This window comes from Hesperophylax consimilis, chromosome 21, assembly GCF_061612785.1.
Source record: "Hesperophylax consimilis isolate HC1 chromosome 21, BYU_Hcon_1.0, whole genome shotgun sequence".
Taxonomy (NCBI): domain Eukaryota; kingdom Metazoa; phylum Arthropoda; class Insecta; order Trichoptera; family Limnephilidae; genus Hesperophylax; species Hesperophylax consimilis.
In genome coordinates, this window is record NC_142856.1 from 13,902,216 (window position 1) to 13,924,780 (window position 22,565).

At 31.6% G+C, this 22,565-nt stretch overlaps 1 protein-coding gene across 1 annotated transcript in view; it reads right to left on the bottom strand.

Moving 5' to 3' along the window:
* Positions 1-18,288: 18,288 nt before the first annotated feature.
* The window catches only part of LOC149413635 (uncharacterized), a 98,863-nt gene continuing 94,586 nt past the window's right edge, over positions 18,289-22,565 (bottom strand). The window contains exon 3 of the mRNA XM_089644543.1: positions 18,289-21,122. Within this exon, the coding sequence (XP_089500669.1) occupies positions 19,192-21,122 (1,931 nt within the window). The 3' untranslated portion in view covers positions 18,289-19,191. The remainder of the gene's footprint in view (positions 21,123-22,565) is intronic.

Below are 22,565 nucleotides of genomic sequence, written 5' to 3' on the forward strand. Positions count from 1 at the left end.
ATTTATCTGCTGTTTATATTGGTATTTAAACATACTTCCGAATTGCGGTTTTTGTGAAGTAAGTAATGTGAAATCCTGTATAAAGCGCAACATTATTAATTCAGTGAAATTTTACTGTAATAAATATGAACTACTTATTTTTATTAATTTATTAACGCCCTTTTTCGGGGCTTTTACATGAGAATATTAAGAAATATACATTATTTATTGTACATAACTGAATTGCTTCATTAACCTTTCCTTATCTGTGATGTGTATTTACTACACATTGCTTCTAATAACTTTAATAACTGTATAAATATAATAAATTCTGGGTTCAGATTTTAGGTATTCCTCCGTTATATATTTATGCACTGAATTAAAAAATAATATTTTATATGGTTTTCAAATTCAATTAAAAATCAGAGATTTTTGTCAAAAATCGCAAACAAATACACCAATACAATTAACCGTGTGACACTGCTATGCGAAGATTGTGCGAGGAAATGACACGCTATCTTTAGTTCGCTATGCGGGAACATGAGAAATCCACGCGTCCGCAGTTGTATTTTTATTTAAACCATCGATACCTACGACCGCATAGCTGTGTGTGTGCTAGCACTGCTAGCCTTCAGCCAGTCGGTCGCGGACCGTCGTTAGATGTGGATCCCTCGCACGTTTTTTTAGCATCTGCCGATGGTTTTTTCAAGTTTTCATCAATTAAATTACAATTATAATCACTTTTGATATAAAATATAATAAACATAAGCGATTAACTATGAATATTCATATTGTTCCCATATTAAATCGCAAATTTTGAGATTTGTATTGACTACACAGCACCGGAATGCGTGGATTTTTTTAGCACAGTAAGGGAAAGGTTAACATTTTATATTTTTTTAAAGATAAATTAAAGATGTCCACTGACTTGGTGTAATTGTTTCCCTCCATTAGTATTTTGGGCAAAGAGGAATACATATATGGTAGTTAGTTCCAGAATTACTGCACTGAAATAAATTCTGACTTCTAGTATTACGTTGTGGAATCCGAAAGCTTATCAATTCTAGCAATACCGGACTATCAACTTAATCATTTAGAATTTTATAGTCAGTGAAAATTCTTCTGTCTGAGAACTTCCTCTCCTTCTTTTCCTTAAAAAAGACCCTTCACACAGCATCCCAAAAGATGACACTTGATGCTTAGATGAATTAATATAGTGAAGAAACGTAACTGAGACTACCTACGCATAAGGTTTTACTGGAATAGGTCCAGTGGCCACTGGGCATACTTTTGCAGTCCGTTCATACACATATTCTTTAATGGCTATCCTTTCGTAAGCTATGCTATAATTTTTATTCAACTAAAATAAAAATTTTAATACAAATACAAATAGAAATATTGCATAAACAGGCATGATGTCCAAAAATTTAAATACATGAATGTTTTAACTCTTCGGGTTTCAAAATATTTTTACCAACAAGTCCCAACGACATGGTGAATTTTCTTTGATTTTCGGAATGATCCCTAGGTATCTAAAATGGGCAACATATTAACTATTTTTTATGTTGTCATTAAAATAAATACTATTTTAGAAACGAGATTAAATTTTCTTTGAAATATTTGCATTTGAAAAAAACATTGATCTTTCTAAGAAATAAATTTTTAACATAAAACATGAAAATGTTAACAAAAAAACTTACCAGGACATTTTGACTCGGAACGTTCATAATTTTGAAAGAATTCGATATTTATAAAACATATTACTTTTGTGTAGGTAATTAGTAATATAACTGTCACTTCACTTTTAAATTTTATTCATCGAATAATGTATAAATATTTGATATAAACTGTGAAGAATAATTATGTATCTTTCCAATGAACATATCACAGTTTAAAATACTTTTATAATGTATTGACTCCCCGGTCAGATCTGTTCTTCAGTGGCTATAATGGAGTTTGATGTTTGTGGATAGTAATGTCTTTTCGAGGACTGAAGGCTCAATACGTAGTAATGATCAAACTGATGACATTAGCAAGAATAGTAATAAAAAACCGGTCGGTGGTTGAGTTGACATCGCACTTGGGTCCCACTCAGGCGTAGTGTGTTCAATTCCTCGGCTGGCTAAGTCCTCCAACACAAGCAACATTTTCAGCTTACTGTGGTGGTAGTAGGAGATTTTCAAATTTTGTCAGGTTATTCGTAACCCGGGAATAAATGTCTTTCTTTAAAAAAAATAAAATAATAATAATTAACTAAATATGAAAAATTATTAAATTTATTATTATATAACTACTTTATAATATTTATCATGAAGTTACTACATAAAATTCGCATTTATGTACCTATTTTGAACCGTCATAAAATATTTTTTTAAATGTTCTTCACCACTCAAAAACCATATATTTTTAATGAAGACAATACGTGTTTTTTAATCTCTCAAGCTTCGTAAGGACATTACTAGCCACAAAAATCAAACTCTCTAGAAGACAGATCTGACAGGGGTATTCATACGCTATAAAGGGATTTTTTTACCTTTTTTCTGTAATGTGGAGATATGTGATTTGTTTATCGTTGGATAGAAAATAATTATTCTTCTAAGTTTTTCTAAAAAATAACTTGATTCCGTGGATAAAAAAAAAAATCATAATTACAGAAAAGTTTATGATTACAAAATGGCGGAATTTTTCGTTGTCATTTAAAATTATATTTTTAAGTTAAAATATATATTTATATTTTTTATTGTACAAACGGCATAAAAAGTGAAGTGAAAGTTTTATTACTTATTCCATACACAAACGGAAAAAGTTTTCCATATATCGAATTCTTTAAACATATTTACGTTTCTAGTCAAATTTTTTCGGTATTTTTTTTTTGCTAAACTTGTTAATGTTTGATAGTGAATTTTTTTGTTTACAATTTCATTACAAATACTTAATAATAATTATTTAGTATCTAAAGTGGTATTTCTTAGTGGTAGAACTTAAAAATACCTACTTCCATAACATTCTGAAATTTTATGACATTTCAATGTGCCGTCGAGACTTGTATGTGAAAATATTTTAAAGGGTTAAATGCTTCAGGGAAGGAGTTTTCGTTTTCAGGTATCAAACATAAAACCTGAAAACATATTTTTATTGTAAGTAGTTAAGTAAATGTAAGGTTACGTACTTTTAATAGAATATCACAAAATGATTTATTGATTAAGAAAATCCATTTAAATTCCCGAATAAATAACTGATTTCCGCAACGTGAACTTTCTATTCATATAAATAGTAACATTATGAAATTCTCACAGAATGCTTTTCAAAATGTTAAAATAAAGGGCCAAAACACCGCTCATTAATTCAAAGACTCGAACCCGCGCTACTCCTGCAAACATAATTAAAAGCACCGACCTGCCCCCTACCGACAAACATTTGTATTAGGAGTTTAAAAACTAGAGCTAAAGAAAGACGTATTACTTGTTTAAAAGGAAAACTTTTGGAGTATACCCAAATGCACAGAAAAGTAATTTGAATAGAATGGAAAATGTTTTGGGTTTCCTTTATTGTACTCGAAATATCTAATGGAAAGTCGTTCGTTATCTGTAGTGGGAAATTATTGTTTAGCAAACCAAACTATATGAAGCAGTAAGCCTACTCTGTATTTTTCGAAACTTTCCTGCGGCTGGTTTACCCACGTCACAAACCCGTATCAACCCTACCCTTACGGTGTGCAAAAGTTCCTCTTCCTCCTGTGCTATACACTCGGTAAATATTCAAATGTTGTAATTACTTAATGCAATACATACACTTACCATGGAGAAATGCCTAAAATTTGAATTCTGTGTTTAGTATATTTACAGAGATATTTTATTAATTAGAGGCAATATTCACTCAGTTAAGGAAAGGTTAAACTACGAACTTACTGGTTTGTTAACCCGAAAGATACAGAGTAGGCCCCCTGAACCGTAAAAAATCACAGGATATTATATTTGTAGGACTTACGTAGATGAAATTTTTTATGAATAAAAAAATATTTGCCTAAGAATTTTTTTTTATTATCAGCCTTTCAAAGGAACAAATTTACCTACCGAATTTTATTTTACTTAGAAAATTATGACATTGATTGGAACCGCTCATGAAAGGGATTGCCAATCAAAGAAGATAATATAAACGGGCCGCTAAAGTGTGTCCAATGGACCTAGTTATATGAATCTCTTCATAGAGTGAAGATACATGATTAATTAACATTAGTTCACGTAGGCATCTGTTAAGCAATGAAAAAAAATGTTCCGTGTTTATTATGTATTGGTAAACATGTATTAAACGAAGTACATAAATATTATTTTTGATTCTTGTCAAAATCAGGATTTAAATGAAATGTTAAACTTTTTGGTGGTACGATTATACAAAAAGTTTAAAGAATATGCATTTAAACGGACCTTTAAAGTATGTCCAATGGACCGAGAGTGAAACCATGCGCTTTATCTCAGTAACCCATTGTCACTCTTCATAGAGTGAAGATACGTTAATTAATCGACATTAGTTCACGTAGAAATCTGTCAATTAACGGAAAAGGCAAAACGTTCAAGATGGCTGAATTTAATTTAAATATTAAACTTTTTAGTGGTACAATTACACAAAAGATTTTGATGTGTCCGAGAAACAATGTTATTCAAATATTCTCGACTTCTTACATATAAGTAAAAAAATATTAATTTAACGGGTAGCAGAACAAATATTTATAGGTCATTCTATAAATCACAACGATCTATGTTCCATGCAGCCGTACCTCCATACAAATGCGTTCTGTACAAATGTACCCCATACCTACAAATCTGCGTAGAATTACGTCTCTCAGGAATAATAATAAATTTATCCCCTAACTCACTCAAAACTTTTATCCTTCTTTATTTTTCCCTTGGATATTATTCTAAATTTGGAGTCAACTTTTTTCTGGAAATTCCTTTAAATTGACATGATTGCATTTCATTACTGGTTTAATTTAAGTAGAAAATTTTGTGTTTAAAATCTTTCATGGTTTTTCAAAAATTTCGTTTCCTAAAATATATTTCATTCCGTGGGATTTATTTTTTCTTATAATATAAATAAAATAAAATAAATTTTGGGCGTTCCTTTCTATAAACCTCCAGGGGGTCCAGCTCTGTTAAATCGATAACTTTTCAATATCGGATAGGCGCAACTACCGACGATTTTATACTGATTTCCCAAGCACGGTTGCGCTGTTATCAGCCATACCGATATCGATAATTTAATAAATACAAATTAATTAGTTAACGAGGTCTTCGGTCATAACTACACGGAGAAAACGTAGTGATAAAAATAATACTAATTTATTGAAAATCTCGTCAAATCATTCGAAATCCTGTTAAAAACCGGACTGCAGGCCTTTAAAGAATGAATAGATAGGTTCATGTTAAGGTTTTACTAAAAAAATGAATGTATTAAAGCTACGTCAGAACACGTGTTCGTAAAAATCATTATATTTTCGCATATCGTCATAATATATTAACAGGGAAAATGCAGGTGCATGAACACGTATTCCAATACATTTATAAGGTACTATCATTTTCAAACGGCCTGCTTTCCAGTTTTAAACTGTATTTGAATACATATATTTTATTTTTATTTTTACTGTAATCAAGTTTAATTTATAGAACTCTGTTTTATTTTTTTTAATTACAAAATTATTTACAATTTTTTAATTATTTTTTTTAAAGTTCTGTTGTGTAATTATTATTATGCATGACAGCTGTTTTATCCACTCAGTTTAATAATGCCTTCAGAGGGTAACTTCTTGAATAATAAACTTTTTTTTTTGTAAATTCAATAATAATTTTAATGTACATATAAAAGAAAAACAAAAAAAAAATCTTATTAAATCAGCAATGTTGATTTTTCTCAGTGTACCAACTTTTGTTTCTCCAAGTTGGAAAGGAATCAATTGATCACACGTTAGATGAGTTAATTAAGTCTATGGTTCGTGTACACTATTTCTTTCAATTCTAAGAGCTTAGTTAGTCCACCTTAATAATCCAGTAGTTATTTTGGATAACGAACAATATTACACAAAAAGTTGTGCTTATTGACAGCATTTTCTGACAATAAGCAGAACTGTCCGCGCATATTCTGACCGTGCTCGTAAATATCGCTAGCTGATAATAAATGACGAATTTTATCAATATCGTGTTAATATACGGTTTTATCGATCTACTATGCTATGTACTCTGATAATGAAGATTTCTTTATTAAATTACAGGAACCCAAGTACATGCTTGCAATATTGACCCAATATTGTTCAGTGTAAACATATATTGCATGCTGCTTAAGGCGTATATTTCCTTTTACCGGATTGCACAGTAAATTGAATACATAATTGAACTAGAAATCCCTCACCAAACACAAGAGCATTGTCTCTTTATGGTGAAGAAAGACTACATAAATTTCTATTGTTTTATATCTTGTTAATATCCTGTATTTATCTATGTAAAAAAATTTTTTTTTAAAATATTAAATAAAAAAAAAAATTATAAAAAAATTAAAAAAAATTTCACTTAACTTAAAATTAACTAAACCATCACTGCATTTACACGCAGTAGTAGGCAGAGAGGATGGAGCACTACACAAACTTGTCTTGACACAGGTACTTGTACATACTCTTGACATGGCCGAACTTTAGTATTTGATTTGATTTTGAAGTCCTACCGTTCAATGTACAAATTGTATTACATTAAATAATTATTTTTACAAAATTCATAAAACACTATATCGTTGCCCTTGATACAAACAAAATAAAGTTTTTGAATGAAAATATAACATTTTAGCTCTGAAAAAGTAAAAATTTATTTATTTAATTTCAGAATAATAATATATTTTTAATAAATTAATGAAAACTGGCACATATTTCTTAAATAAATAGCATTCTTGAAATTATCGTTCTAAAATGCCGAGATTACAGAGTTTGAAATCACCCACTACATTGACTTCCTAAATGTTGTAGGGAATATTGCAAAAAATAATAGGTAAGCCTTTCAGCTATGCTAGTTCTCTCAGTAAGGAGTTTCTAGTGCAGCACTTCTCAGAGTAAAGTTCCTCGGGGAATACAAAATACTTTAAAATCTCTACCGTACTCCCAGTGTGTCCATATTATCACACCCCATAAAATATCGTTGCCTCAGGACGAAACATCTTAAGTGCACTTTTCCTGCTATGTCGTGTCATCTTGATGAAACACAAGTGCACTCTAGCGTACTTGGCCCAGAGGCAGTGATAGGAGTGCGATAAATATTATTATAGTTCATGGACATGGAGGAAAAGCAAAGCTGCACTTAGAACTTACTAGGACTCTTCAATTTCATAAGTTATTTTATCGCTGGAGTTTACCGTCGCTCTTTACAAACTGATGAATTTATTGCTTTTAACATCTTTGAAAGTCAAGTGCCTGCATATTAATAATTTAATTTAATAATTTTCTCGGTTTACCCGCATAACGTAGTCCTTAAAAGGACATTTTAATTCCTGAAGTTTCAGACAGATCTCACTGTCCATCTTCAGAGGTCTTATGTCTTGAATTTTGTCTCAAACTGAACGCTTTTGCGTGTCTGTTTGGTTCAGAAGTCAAGATACAAGTGGGTACGTATAAATTATTATTTCTAGGACGAAGTATGCCTGTTGTGAGTGATTTGACGGTAGAGGGGGTGGGGTTGTATCTTGTCAGCTCTTTCCTGTCCTGCCGCCAAAACTCTGCTGGTTATGCGGGTTTTTCTATTCTCACTAGAATTTTTTAAAGGACATATTTTTAATTTGTGATAGTTAATCCTCTTTGTGTATTTTTTAATTATAGTAAAATAATTGTTTATAATTGTTAACTACTTTAAAAAAATAATTCATTCATTTCATTTTCACATACTTTGATAAAAAGCAATTTCGATGTTTCGTATCTGCCAGGAGTCCCGTGACGGCTATTTTTGTAAGTTATCTGATCAATTTGGAACGTTTAAATGATAGAATTTCAAATTATTAACTACACCCGTCACGTTAACATACGTTAACTTTCGGATGTTTTGATTTTTAAGGCATCGTCAAAAAAAATTAAAGTCCCCCCCCCACATTTGCATTGTAACTTCTTTACCATGAACAGGCGATGCATTGACTTCAATACTTAATGCATAGTCATGGGCTTTTTGTTTGAAAATGTTATCGTTTAGAAATATTTGAGATGCTCTAATTAAATACATCCTGACTTTTTTTTATAATCAAGATCTTTTTGAAAGTCAATTCAAATATTTTAGCTTCTACTTACAAACATTTTTTCTGATATTGTATTATTGATTGATATGGCAAATTAGGGTCTCTATTATTATGAACAGAAAAAAATTTGAAATTTGTGCCTGAATTTCACAAAAAGCAATGAAAATGCTTAGTTTTATAATAAGAATTGCCACGAATTTCGCACTATATATATACATATAAAATTTTAACACTATTAGTTCGGAGCCAAACAGTATAACTCACCCATTAGATCACCTCATTAAAAGTTTAATTCAGATTGTATTGAAATAATACAGCACCAATTTTTAAGACAAATAATGAACTTAATACTCCTTTTTAAATAAGTTTCTAATGGAAAATCTAAAATTAATACAGCTGTTTGGCGGAAGATTGGTATCTGTGTTTTCTTTTTAAAATCATGAATACCTTTTTGACAGCCCTGCATCATTGCAATTGATTTCATTTCATGCTCCTAATAGAGTCATAAGAAGTAAAATAATTTATCACAGCAACAATAATGACAATACCAATTCTTTTACAAACTCCCTTATTCCACACATCACCGTTTAGGTAACTAATAAGTAGTAATTTAAAATCATGTGTTGTTGGTTTGAAAATTTGGTCGCCTAGAAATTTTTCAAGTGATTTAATTAAATACTGCGAGTAGAATACATCCTGGACTTGTCTGAAATTAGTACTGAAATTATCGAGTATTTTTTAGATAAGTCTTTTTATAAGCCCCAAAAAAATAATATATAGACCTATGAAAACTGCTTCAAAGTTCAAAATCTCCTACTTACGAACCCATTTTCGGTTATGGTTTTATTGTATAGTGTGGCAAATTAAGTTATTTATAAAATGATCGAAAAACATTTAAATATTTGTGCCTGAACATCCACAAAATAAAATAAAAGGCAGTTTTTGGCTATGTTTTTTTCATGCATAAAACAAAACAGGTGGATGGTGTGAAGCTAGAATTTAAGCCTTATCGCCATCTACGTAAGGTGTGTTATTGATAGCGGCTCGATTCAAAATATTACATCGCTTTAAGAAAAAAATACAGATACAAACAATAGTTACAAGAGAATTTTATAAAACAATAACTTGAGAATTCGCCTGCATCCTAACTATTTCTCACAGATTGACTGGTAATAACAATTTAAAATATTTTTTACATGTAAATAAGGAAAAAGTATAAAAGAAAATTATTTTGTATGTAGATAATGCTCAATGTCAAATAAAAGTATACAAATATTTTTTTTATACAAATTTAAAGATAAATCATAAAAAAGTGCTTAAAGAGTATAGTGAATGAAGTGTGTACAAATTCTATTTTTTTTATAGGAAAACAGACTCCAATTTTCTACCAAAAGTACAATATGTTTCAAAAAATATGTCGGAATCCTTAAGGTTTTGGTTTTTATTATACAATTCGCAAATTCTTCTGATTGGATCTCTGACATCAGCATTTGTGTGCGTCCGGCTAATGTGGCACTGAAAGTACTTATACATCACGTATTTTTTTAAAAATAGTTATTAGTCAACATTTTGTTTCCCCTGATGTAAATTTTATTTGAACAATTTTTTACAAATTTTGGCATTATGCCTGTTTTAGGTATTAAATTATAACAACTAAAATTTTTAAGAATAAGTCAGCCTGTAGAATAATCAGAGGTTAGGGTAGGTTAGGTAGAGTAATTAAAAGTTAGGTATCCCTTAAACAATCTTTTCCCTGCCAATTATTATTTAGTAACCCGAATAATAATTCCATGTCTTAGTGTGTTAACCTGTTTTTTTTAACTTGCCCTCATAATTCGTATTTTTTTTCAATATCCTTTTCAATTAATGTTCTCAACAAACAAATGCTTTTAGAGTCAGCATTTTCTCTCCAAAGAATTGTTGAATTTCAGCGATTATTCAAATTTAATTCCGATCGTAATTTCCAAACATCTGTCACCAAAACTTGAGAAGTTTTTGTGTTTTAAAAATTCACCAAAGTTTTCATGATTAATATAATTAATAAATGCCGAATAAATGATTCTTTTGAAAAGTAAAGATGAATTTCATAATTAATTTGTCACATCTCTTCTGAATTTTCGTTGAAAGTAGTCTCAGGGCACGGGGGTAAAGATGTGAACTCTTGTTAATGTAATACAACATTGATAATATTATCGTTCCCCGTAGTATGTTTTTGTTATTATCAATAAATTGAATGTATTGTAATTTCACTATTTCATGACAAAATCTATGAATATCAATACGTTCGATTGGGCAGATATTTGTACTTTTATCTTGTAGCAGTCTTGTTTTTTAGTTCCTATCGTAAGCGACTGACAGCATTCTCAAGTTGCCGTTTTGATTTGCGAGCTACGGGTCTGAAGAGCGCTGTAGATCGTTTGAACTTGTTCCGTCAGTTGTGGCGAGATACTCGGGGACACGTGACGATTGTGGAAGCTTGCCGCCCTTGGCGGACTTAGGATTATATGTATGATGCCTTCCAAATTGAGATTGACTTTTATTCTTTAGTATCTTAGGGATTACTCTCTTAAGTATATAAAAATGTGTTCAGAATTATGTGATTCTGAGCTGGCGCCCAGTAAATTCATTATAGCATCATTTTATCCGTTCGTAAATTCAACTGTCATGACTTGCATTTTTGTAATCTATCGAGGTAATATTTAACTCGACACGCCTTGAGTGTTAAAGCGATTATTATGAGTCTCATGCTTAATATTAACTTCCTAGAGCAATATGTGTGGTAACAGAATTACATAATAAATGATAAAGTTGTTATTAGAGTTTTTTATTACTGGTGCACACAATATTCTACCCACATGTAACATCGAGTTCCCTTTTAGGGAAGTAATAATATTGGTAAAGATATTGCTAAAATCTTAGTTACGAAAATGAAGTGTTTTGGATTTCAACAATAGATTTTAATTATTTCGTCATCAATTTTCTAGTATATTATAAAAGAATATATATTTTTTTAATGATAAACTGCTGTTTATAAGACAACGTTTTTATGCATAGCACAAATGATAACAAATTATTATAAGTATTAATTACTCGCCCGAAATATTGAAAATATCTCCCGTCGGCGGCAATTATTTTTACTCGGGAGATATTTTCAATTTGTATGGATATTTCGGGAAAGTAATTAAAGCTTATAATAATTTGTTAACAGAATATCTGTTTTTGAACGTATTCCAAAATGTAATACTGTTTTTGAAAACAGATGAAAAACCCTTTCAGATTTACATTACAAACAAAAATGTGCAATTAAAAAGAAATTTATTTCACACATTCTCAGCCTGGTGATTTTTTTCTATTAAAATTACATTATGATTAGTCCGCTAGTGGGAGTGATTGGCGCGGAACCGATTTTTTTCAATAGTTAACTGTTTCGTATAAAAATAATTTACCAAAAAATTCAACTGTCTTTCTCTTGCGTCTTTGATAAACTTTGAACAGAAAATATAAATCACGGTGTTGCATTTTTCTGAATCTGCTTATATCAAAAACATATCTCTCCATAATACTAAATGAGCTAGAACGGCTATGAGTCCATCTCAATTTGTGCCGAAGACTACCGCTATCAATGTACTGTGCACAAAAAGGCACTACCCGAATGATTAAAGCAAAGCTTAGTTTGTGGACAGCTAGTATCCAATTTGGGAGGCGGGTTTGTGAACCACCGCCCGAGAACCATCTATTGGATAACCAACACCTCTACCATAGGTCACCCCAAGTGGTTCGCTACTTTGGTGGTTTAGCAGAGGTGCCCTGGTTCATCGAGGGAGGTGTGTTCAGTCTGCGCCTGCCCACCATTAGCGTGGCCAGATCGGAAATGGCTGGTTGGGAAGACCTTAAAAAAACCCTTCACACCGCATCCCAAAATATGATATAGGCACTGAGGGAAATCATTCCTTCTCAATCATATCCTTTACAAACCATTCCATTTATTACTTTAATTCCTACTTTTTTACTGCAAATGACATAATATAGTATGACATAATATAGTATGATAATATAATATATTAATATAATATATAATATAATATATTAATCAAATGACATAATATAGTCATCATAGGTACTATGTAAAACTTTATCGGACTGTCAAGCAGTGTCGCACATTATTATTATACACGCGATTCTCCCATTTATTACTTTTTTTCCTTTTCATATTATAATAGTATATATTTTATTATTTTCATTTTCTAATAGTATATACCTTTCTAAAATTTTTTATTTTATTTTTTACAAACTCTTGTTGCCTTTCAGACATTTTATAAGCACTTCATTCTTGCTTATACTACTTTATTGTATATTATTACATATAATTTCTTACTTTGACTTAATACTATACTACAGATTGCTACTTATATTTTATTTATATCTCTTTTTTTCATACTTTTAACCTTACTTCTATTTACTGATTATACCGTTATACTTACATTTATCTTGTTGCATTCCTTATGTTGCTGTACTATTCTCTGTAATTTAGTATGTGAATGGCACATGTTGTGCCGTATATGTGAAAATAAATAAATAAATAAATATCAACTTTATTAGTTAATGTTTCACTGGTATTTTTTTTACATATAAATAAAGCACCAAAGTCCCAACTGGTCCCAACCATCTGAAGCCAGTGAGACTATGGCATCCCCAAGTGGGGGATGTTGTGAGGCTGAAGGTTGTGCGGAGGGGAAGGAGAAAGGAAAGTGGGAGAGTACCTATTTAAATCTGATCACCAAACATGGCGGTCTTACACCAGTGCGATACTATGAGTATATTCCACTCTGCAAGTATACTTTATATTATTTTTAATGAATAAATTGTGAAGAAAACAAAAATTAACAAAATTTACTTGTGCACGCCGGAATTTGAACCCGCAACCTTCGGCTTGCTAGTCGAGAGCTTTATCCCTCGACCACGGCAGTCAACAGATTAACATAATTTTTTTTAAATGTTGTTTTTGTTGTTAGCGAAAGAAATTGTTTCACTGATTATTTATCACACTCTCTTACCGGCAAACGTACCTTGATCTCATGATACTGAATCAAGTTATGGTATAACGTTGTCGACTGTACTAACTTACTCAAACTACACACTTATACACTTTAAAATACCACCCAGAACAACTAGGTTTATCGACTTATTCCGCATTAGCCGGTCACAAATGCTGGTATCAGGGATCCAATCAGAAGAATCTGTAAACTGTTGAATCAAAATCAAAACCTGAAGGATTTAGACATATTTTTTGATACATGCAGAACATATAGTAGAAAATTGAAAGCAGTTTTACTATTAAATAACATTTTAGAATTAATTGACTTTACCTTCTATTCACTAGAAAATATTTGAAACATTTGTTATTGTGCACTTTCTCCTATTTTTAATTTACATTTTTTTAAATAACTCATGCATCCAACGCAATGCTACCCAAAGAACACAACGCAGCTTTCTGACCATAGAAGGATAAGAAAGCTAGAATTTAGATCGTATCCCCTCCCTGACCGGCTAGTACTAAGACAGCGCGCGCTGCGGTCACAGTATTTACCTCTTATCCCCTCTCTTTTACCAAGGCGAAGCCAGGCCAAACACTGATCGGCGGCCGTCAGCTAATCACTGCAAAACCCGAAATAGCTAGAAATATTTCTCTTTTCACATATAATTGCACAAATTAATATAAGATTTGCGTGAGTCTCGCCGCAGTAATTCTAAATAAAAAATAAACAGGTTTAAAGGCTGGACTCGCGTCTATGTTGTAAAGTAAGATTGAAATATGTAAACATTAATATTAAGTAGTTATAAGGATTTCCTCACACCAATTTCGGGCTGAGAACCCACTGATTCATATTGTACAATTTATTATAAAAACATTAAAAATGCTAGGAAAAAGCAGTTTTCATTAGATGAAGTGGCGTAAAGAGTACTACTAAATAAATAATTTTAATATTGACTATTAAAGTCATATGAAAACACACGGAGCTGCACAAAAATTCACCTCGTTAACATGGTGCGGTCCTGACATCTCTCTTCTGACTCTTACCGTTTCACTCTGGACTGCTTCTCCCGCTGGAACCACTACAACCGCCTTTGACTTCTGACCTTGCGTTTGCGTTTGCGTTCCCTTGGACTACCGACTTCTCTCTCCTAGGAAATACGACATCACAGCAGCCGGATCAGACCCTGAACATATAGCAGCTCACCGACTAGAAATCCCAGCACCCCCTATTCCCAGTAAATTTAAAGGACTCCCGTCTGATACAACTTACTTTGTAATGTTATATTTGTAAAGGCTTATTATTATTATTTTTAAAGGCTTCCATTATAATCTGTGTGAAATAGTTAGTCCAGTAATAATAATAGTCCAACTAATTTTTCTTTACTGTCATGTTTACTACTGTCTGTATCTTTGTTCTCTTCAATAAAAAAAATTTAAAAAAATAGAAAAAAATGATAGTTAAAATTTAAAATTAAAATTAAAAATAAAATAATTAATAATTTTAATTTATTTTGAATTTAAATAAATTTAATTTTTTTTTATTAATTTGTGTAATATTTGGTAGCACAGATTTTTCTAATGGTGACCATGAAGCCACAAATAATTGGAATTTAAGGAATTATATCGATCATACTATCTCAACATAAAGTTATAATATTATTTGAAAATCGTAACCGCGCAATTCACCATAAAACTAAAATTGTGATTTTAATAAGAACCACAGAACAGTAATAACCGCAACATTATTGTAAAGTTTTCACCTACTTAAAAGCTCCAAGAGATTACCAAACTTCAAAAATGCTAAAAGCTTAAAGAGATTCCATTAATATAGTTTTAAAATCCGCTTTCAAGTTGCTCGAAGTTTTCAAAAGTGTTATTATTGTACATTAAAAGGCATTTATATTTAATTTTTCGTGATTTGAATATAATGGTTCTAGAAAAAACATGCATTTTAAATAATACAAGACTAGGAAATATATAGTGACCAACAGTGAAAAATATTAGGATTAAAAAAATCTTTTACTATCGCAAGGCGCAGTTGGTAATAATTATCAAAATGTGCTTAAGTGAGTACCTACCAGTTGAAGTAACTAAAACGAATGTAATCTGCAACCATACACACGCATAAAATACTGCAATTCTTCTTCTTGGAAAAATAATAATAATAATAAAAAAATAACTTATAAAAAAATAAAAAATTTAAAAAAATAACTTATATCATTGATGTCGCTATTCCAAATTCCTGTAACATTCAAAAATCTGTTAATGAAAAAATTAGAAAATAAACAGATTTAGGAAACGAAATAAAAAGAATTTGGCATTCTCAGACTATAAAAATATTACCATTCGTTATTTCGGCTACTGGCATTATACCTAGCTCTCTCATTAAAAATTTAGGCGTATTAGATCTATCAAAAAATTTATATATAAAGATGCAAAAGTCGGTCATTTTGAATACATGTAGGATAACGAAAGATTTTTTAAATATTTATGTTGAGGGATCAGTAGGATTTATAGGCCCTGTTAGAAGTACTACCGAGCCGAACCCTCTGATATGAAAATATCTGGAGTCGGTGAATTATTTTCCCATTTGATCTCTGGTGAGTTGACGTGTTGTTGTTCTTGTATTGTTTTGTATTTATTTTACTTATATAATGCACTTGCATAATGTTGATTGACTAGCTGATCATTTGTGGAAAAGTGAGTGGAAGGGTTTAGTTTTTCCTATGGGGAAGATTTAACCCGGACAACAAAATCGGAAGCATAAAAAAAATTATTAGATAATTTGTAGAGCGCCGTTTTTGTGAAAAATCACCTCAAGGGCGCTTCTATATATATATATATATTTTTTTTTTAAAGTTTTTTTAAAGTTTTTTTTATTAGTAAAAAAAAGATACACGAATTACATAATATAACAATTACATAATATAATTACACAATATAGTAGGTTATTAATTACATAATATAAGTATTCGATGTACCCCCATAAATAAGCAGGGCTTGTGTGTATGGGGGTGTTGTTATATTTGTTTATATTTGGTACGATTCAGTTCAACTGTTCGGAATACTTTTTAAGGTGGCTTTTGAATTCGTTTATATTTGCATTCATGTTTCTAATTTTTTCTGGTAATGAGTTAAAAAAATTAACTATATATACATATATGTTTTACCATTGAGCCTTATCAACTCTCGTAAACATTCTTCCCGTACACACATACTCATTATCATCTTATAAAAAAAATCAATTTTCAAAAACTTCCGCATTTCTATCGAGAATATTACTAACCTTTTGTGAATACTTTTCACTCTAAGGGTGCATATAAACACGCGAGCCGAACTGCTGAGCTGAAACACGACTTATGCTAAAAGAACGAATCAACTACAAATTACGCGAAACTCTGCTTGCGGCTGCTTCGTTTCTTTTCCCGTAATTTGTGGCTCGACTTGCGGGTTTTTCTCGTTTCTATATGCAGCATTATACTTGTGAAACTAGTTTTTATGGGGCTTACTCTTTGAAGGGGAATCGTGTTGAAAAAGGAGGGCCCCCTCCAGATGAAGGGAAGAATTAGGATAAAAATAAAGTCATTCTCTCAAATACTTTTTTTAATTACATACATACATAAATCTACACATTATATTATAAATATTTAGCTCTCAGTTAAATGGTTTCATTTTCATAAATAATAATTATCTTAGGATGGTTTTATTTGCAAGATAGAATTAATTTAGAATATTGTGCTTTTCATTGTTAACAAACAACAAAAAATTCTTTAACCTCTGGGAAAAACAATTAAGAAATACAAAGAAATAGCTTAATATTGGTGCAAGTTAAATAATTAACTCAGAAGTATTTTAAAAAAATGCACTAGGGAAATAAAGTTTTAAGTAAGTTATACTAGTTTAAATTGAAAATAATTTGAAAAAAGTTTTGTTTTTTAAATTATCCATTTTATAAAATTTTTTGAATTTTCATTAAAAGCAGTTAAGTTACTAATAAATAAATAAAAATGCACCATCGCCCCAAGTTAATGCTATTAACATTTGTATTATAGAATTCTTAATGGTGATTTAAAACATACTGACGATTATTTCAATTTTATTTACAATGAGATATGCACGATCAAATTGATTAATTTTAGGTACACGATATATACACAGCGGCCCTATAATACGAGTTTATACACAATGTGAGTTGTTAGTCAAAACGTGAGTTGAGTATTATAAATTATTTTATTTTGTTTTGTGTGTTAAAGTTTTAAATTAATAGCTACTAATATATATACAATGAGTATCATAAATCAAAATATTATTTATCATAAATTAAATTGTAAGGGTAAATACAGGTAACTCCGTTAATGGAGGACTGAACGCAGTTGGTGCTAACAAAAAAATTACCAAAGAAGCGAAGTTAGCAGTCCACAATGGAGTGCTGGTACCTACCTTGATGTATAGAAGTGAGGCATGGAACTGGCAAAAAAAGGATGAAAGTAGATTGAATGCTGTTGAAATGAGATCCCTGAGGCGAATGTGTGGTAAAACCATGTTTGATCGTGTGAGGAATGTGGAGATTGGCGAAGAGTTGAAGGCTGGTGTAAGCGTAATGAGTAAGATTAAGAAAGGGACGCTTAGATAGTTTGGGCATGTAGGGCAAATGAGCGAAGATAGGAGTGTAAGGAGGATATATGATGCAAATGCGAATGGTAGCAGAAGTCGGGGACGCCCGAGGAAGACATGGCACGATCAAGTGAATCAGATACTCGAGTCGGGCCATGTTAAGAGTCAGAATAATAGAAGAGTATGTATGAATGTGAATGAGGCAAGAAATGTGTGCCAAGACCGAGTTGTTTGGCGGTCCGTCCTCTCTGTCTACCCCTGCGGGGAAACGGCGTGATGGTTAGTTAGTTAAATTTAAAAAAAAAGAAAGCATCGGATAAAAGAGAGTGGAGTCAATTTGAATCAGTTAATTCAATGCTTTTTTTATTATTATTTCGTTATGACTTAAACATACATGACGTGTATAATATTTACTCATTTTTCTGCTTTAACTTATTTTGATGTAAAATTATTTAAATACGGTGCTATCAAAATTATCAACAAATTTGCTTGCATCATATTAAAAAAACAATTTAATAAATTATATGAAAAATTTTGTATTGGTTAAATACAAGAAGCCTTACTAAAAACGTGGTGTAAATATTACGCGGCGCGTAAGGTCAGAATATTGAATAACTTGGCGTTTGTTTGGTTAAAACGGTCTTAAATCAGGCTCAAGGCCGGCTTTACCACACTAACTTTGAACAGGCATGCATGGGACGAGCATAATATGGAGTGCATTTGAAGTATTGTTGTCTTTATGTTTTTCTAATGCGTCTTATTTAAAACGAGATGATTTTCAGTTAAGTAATAATTATTTAAAGTTAATTTTTTTATTTACTTTTATTTTTTTGGAGTTTAGTAGAAATTAGAAAAAATCATTTAGCGAACAAAATTCATATTGTAAAACTGATTTCACTAACTTAAGCATATACGATTATAGTAGATGTATTATTGACGAGTTTGAGTGATAAAACAGTTTTCTCAAAAAAAAAATAGGAAATCTATTTTAAAATAATGATGACAATAATATCATCACAATACAAATAGTATACTCAAAAACACCCTACTCAAAACAAGTCCTTTGATCAATCTCTCATAAATCAATCATATTATTAATTTTCAAATCCTTGGGTGATTTCTTATTGGGCCTCTGTGTATTTACAAATAACATTGCGTTATTCTCTTTTTTCTAAGGAAAAGTATTACAATTCAAAGAAAAAATTACCAATATTCAAGTTCTTATGGCCTAGTTTCATGATGTATTAAAAATATTCCAGCATCTTTCGTATAATTAAATAATTAAAATTTTGATAGTTTATTTAGGTAGCTTAAAGGGAAACGTACTCATCCATTTCTATAGTAATTGGTGGTTCTTTGACTATTTCGACGACGGTTTCATTCTGTGCATCGGGCAAAGATAAGGTGGAACTTCCTTGCATCGTCACTCTTCTTCCCAACTTGTCATAAACTGGCGCATTCATCATTGGTTGCTGCTGTTGTTGCTGTCTTTCGGCGATGGTCCTCATTGGCCTTCTTGGTAAGGTGGCATATGAAATGGGAATGGTGCAGTATGTTGATTCGGGCAATTGGCTGATACCAGGTCCACTACTCTTGTTCTTGCAAGGAACTTCTAATAAGTCCGGGTACGTTTCTGAATCCAGGAATGCATCTTTGCCTAGCTTTACTGAAATGAAGATGTTGCCATAAGCTCCAGTTTGCACAAGTCTTGAATTATTATAGTCCACTTGTTGCTGATAGACTCCGAAGGTGTTAGGATACGATGCTGCGATCGGTCTTATTGCATTTGGATCTTGCAAGTGTCTATCATGTGACATGTGAACAGGGTCGCAAAGTTCCATCGTCATCGTCGAAACGCTTTCCGGCATCTTCAAATCTCCGTGACAGCTTCCGAACATTTCTAAGCTTTGGGTTCTAGTTCCTGATTGTCTTTCCGTGCTGATTGATACATCTAATAATTTTTTATCTTGCTCGTTGAAACTTTCGCTGCTTTTTATCCGACCTTTTCTCCTGTGCCTTCTTCTTCTCTTCTGATATCCACACATTAAGCACATACATGTTGTTAAAACCACCGAGATAGCTACGGTGAAAACGCTGCCACCAACTAGTCCAACTACTGGTATGGGCGAATCAGCTTTACTCAAAGTCACTGGGATAACTTCTTGCTGAACAAACAAAGTCACATTTTTACTAACTTTACCCAAAAAGTTTTTCGCTACACAAGAATATTCACCAGAATCATATTTAGTCAAATTTAACATACTAATATTGACCCATTTATCTATAAGCCCTTCTTCAACTTCTAAGATAAGAATTTGATCAACATGGGAAGTGTTAGGTGTTCCAACTGGATAGCCTTTGAACATCCAAGTAACTGCAGGTTCAGGATCACCTTTCACATGACATCCCAGAGTAATATTATCACCTGTTTGCAACCTTAAAAGAGTGTCTGTTACTCTAACTTCCGGAGGACAAGCAAAATCCAGAGACGAAACGTCTTCCCAAAGCTTATCCTTAACTCTTGAAGGTTCCGAACAAATCAACGAAATTGAGTGCAATTTACTTGAAAGATACCAATTTCGAAATGGTCTAAGTGCGCAATCACATTTCCAAGGATTCTCATCTAGAATTAGCGATTTGAGATTTAAAATCGGTATAAAAACCATTTCAGATAAATTCTCCAATTCATTGTGCCGCAAGTTCAGCTTTTCTAGCTGATCCAAATGCACAAAAGCGTCCCTTCCCACTGCTCTTATTTGACAATTATCTAATTCCAGTGATCGTAGGTGAGGTAAGACAGGAAATTGCTCATTGAAAAGCTGTCTCAAGGGATTCCCGCTGAGGATCAAAACTTTTAATCTGTCGTTTCCAGCAAAAGTGTCTCTTGGGATAACAGAAATTTGGTTGTTAGACAAATCGATTTCAATAAGGATCTTTAGGTCTCTAAAGGCATCCCTGTGGACCTCCTTTAAGTTTGAATTTTTCAAGAAGATCCTTTGTAGGTTGATGAGCCCTGCTGTTGAGAATTCGTCTTTTTTTAGGTAAGTGATGAAGTTATGTTGTAGGTCGAGGACTTGAAGATCCGAGTTGAGGGCGGGAAGAGCGGTGATGTTGGAGGAAGCGCAAAGGGCGCTCTTCTTGCCGTAGGTCCATTTGCAGAGACAGGGCGCGGGGCAGTCTGTCCAGTCAGGAGTCGCCCCCGCGCTGATCAACAGCATCAGAAGAACCACGTTGAAGAATGCTGCAAATAAAGTTTAAAGGTATTTATAATCTAGACAACTTTTTCATTCTATTTTAGGGAAAACAAAACTGTTCTGCAAAACTTGCTTAAAATGATTAATTTTTGCATCAAACGAACAACTTATAAACATTTATGTTGTTTGAAAATATTAAAGGTGTGTTTTTATTGAATATGGTTTGAAAATGAAAGCGTAGCTTTGTCTGTAATATTTGAAATAATTTCGCGAAGTTCAGGTTTTTCCCACTTTTGCAGCGCTACTCTCGTATAGCACATATCGTGTTTGCAGAGCTTTTTTTGCGATGCGTTGTGAAAACCACTTAAAATATCGGAAACAATCGTTTGAGACTAACTCTAAAGATGAGTTTAAAAAATATACAATTCATATAAAGAACTGAAAAAAACATGTTACTAAACTTGATCCTATCGCTCGCTATATTTTGCACGCATAATCACGAACAATTTTTAAAATAATTAAACTCTTCACTCCTCAGGCAAATTTTTCAGTTGTTCGCTTTTGGGAATACTTCATATGATCTGAGATAAATCGTTGCATCTTCCTTACTATGAGAAATATGATCTAAACGGTTATAGAAAAAGAAAACACTATTTTTTTTATATATAAATCAAGAAGTTAATCACAAAAGAATTAAAATGTACACCTCTATGAAACCAATGGTTCCGGCCACAATCTGAGAAATTTTGTGAAATTTTATACATAATTATAAAAAGTGGGGTTATCGCAATATTTATTAGACATTTTTCTAATAGTAATGTATTTATTTATTCGTTATCAGTAATTTATTTCAGTGTTCAGAAAAAAAAACTTAAGGTGACACATTTTTTTTATATTTGCATCCAAAAGTTTTATTTAAAAAAAATATCTTTATTTTATACTTACGTCTTTTTTAATCATTCAAAAACAGTGTTAAATTTTTGGTTACATTCGGAAATATTCCATTTATTTGAATTAAATCGCAAAGTCGAAATATACCCAAAATTCTCAGTTCTACTGATAGCGTCTTTAATAAATATAACAGTCTATATACCAAAGGCCCGAGGAGTTAAAATTATCATATTCTGCTGAGACTTTCACTATTTCTATCCATCACAAAATAATCATTATCTAAATTATATGGATCACTGCTTTACATCAGGGCTGAAAATAAAACTTGTGGATTTTCAGCCTCGTTTCTTTCGACAACTTTTAAATAGTCAAAGGAGTAATGCATTCAGTCCCCTATTAGATAAAATTCCTTGCTTTCAACCTTCTATCTTCGTCCGTATCATCCCTTTTGTCTCTCACAAACATAATTTCTAAGAACTCGCTCTTATTCACTTAAGTCAGATTTAGAACTACGTAGGTTTTTGTACCATTATTTGTTTTAAAAGATTACATAAATATGCTTGACAACTGAACATTTTTTGTCAATTTAATCTGGTTCC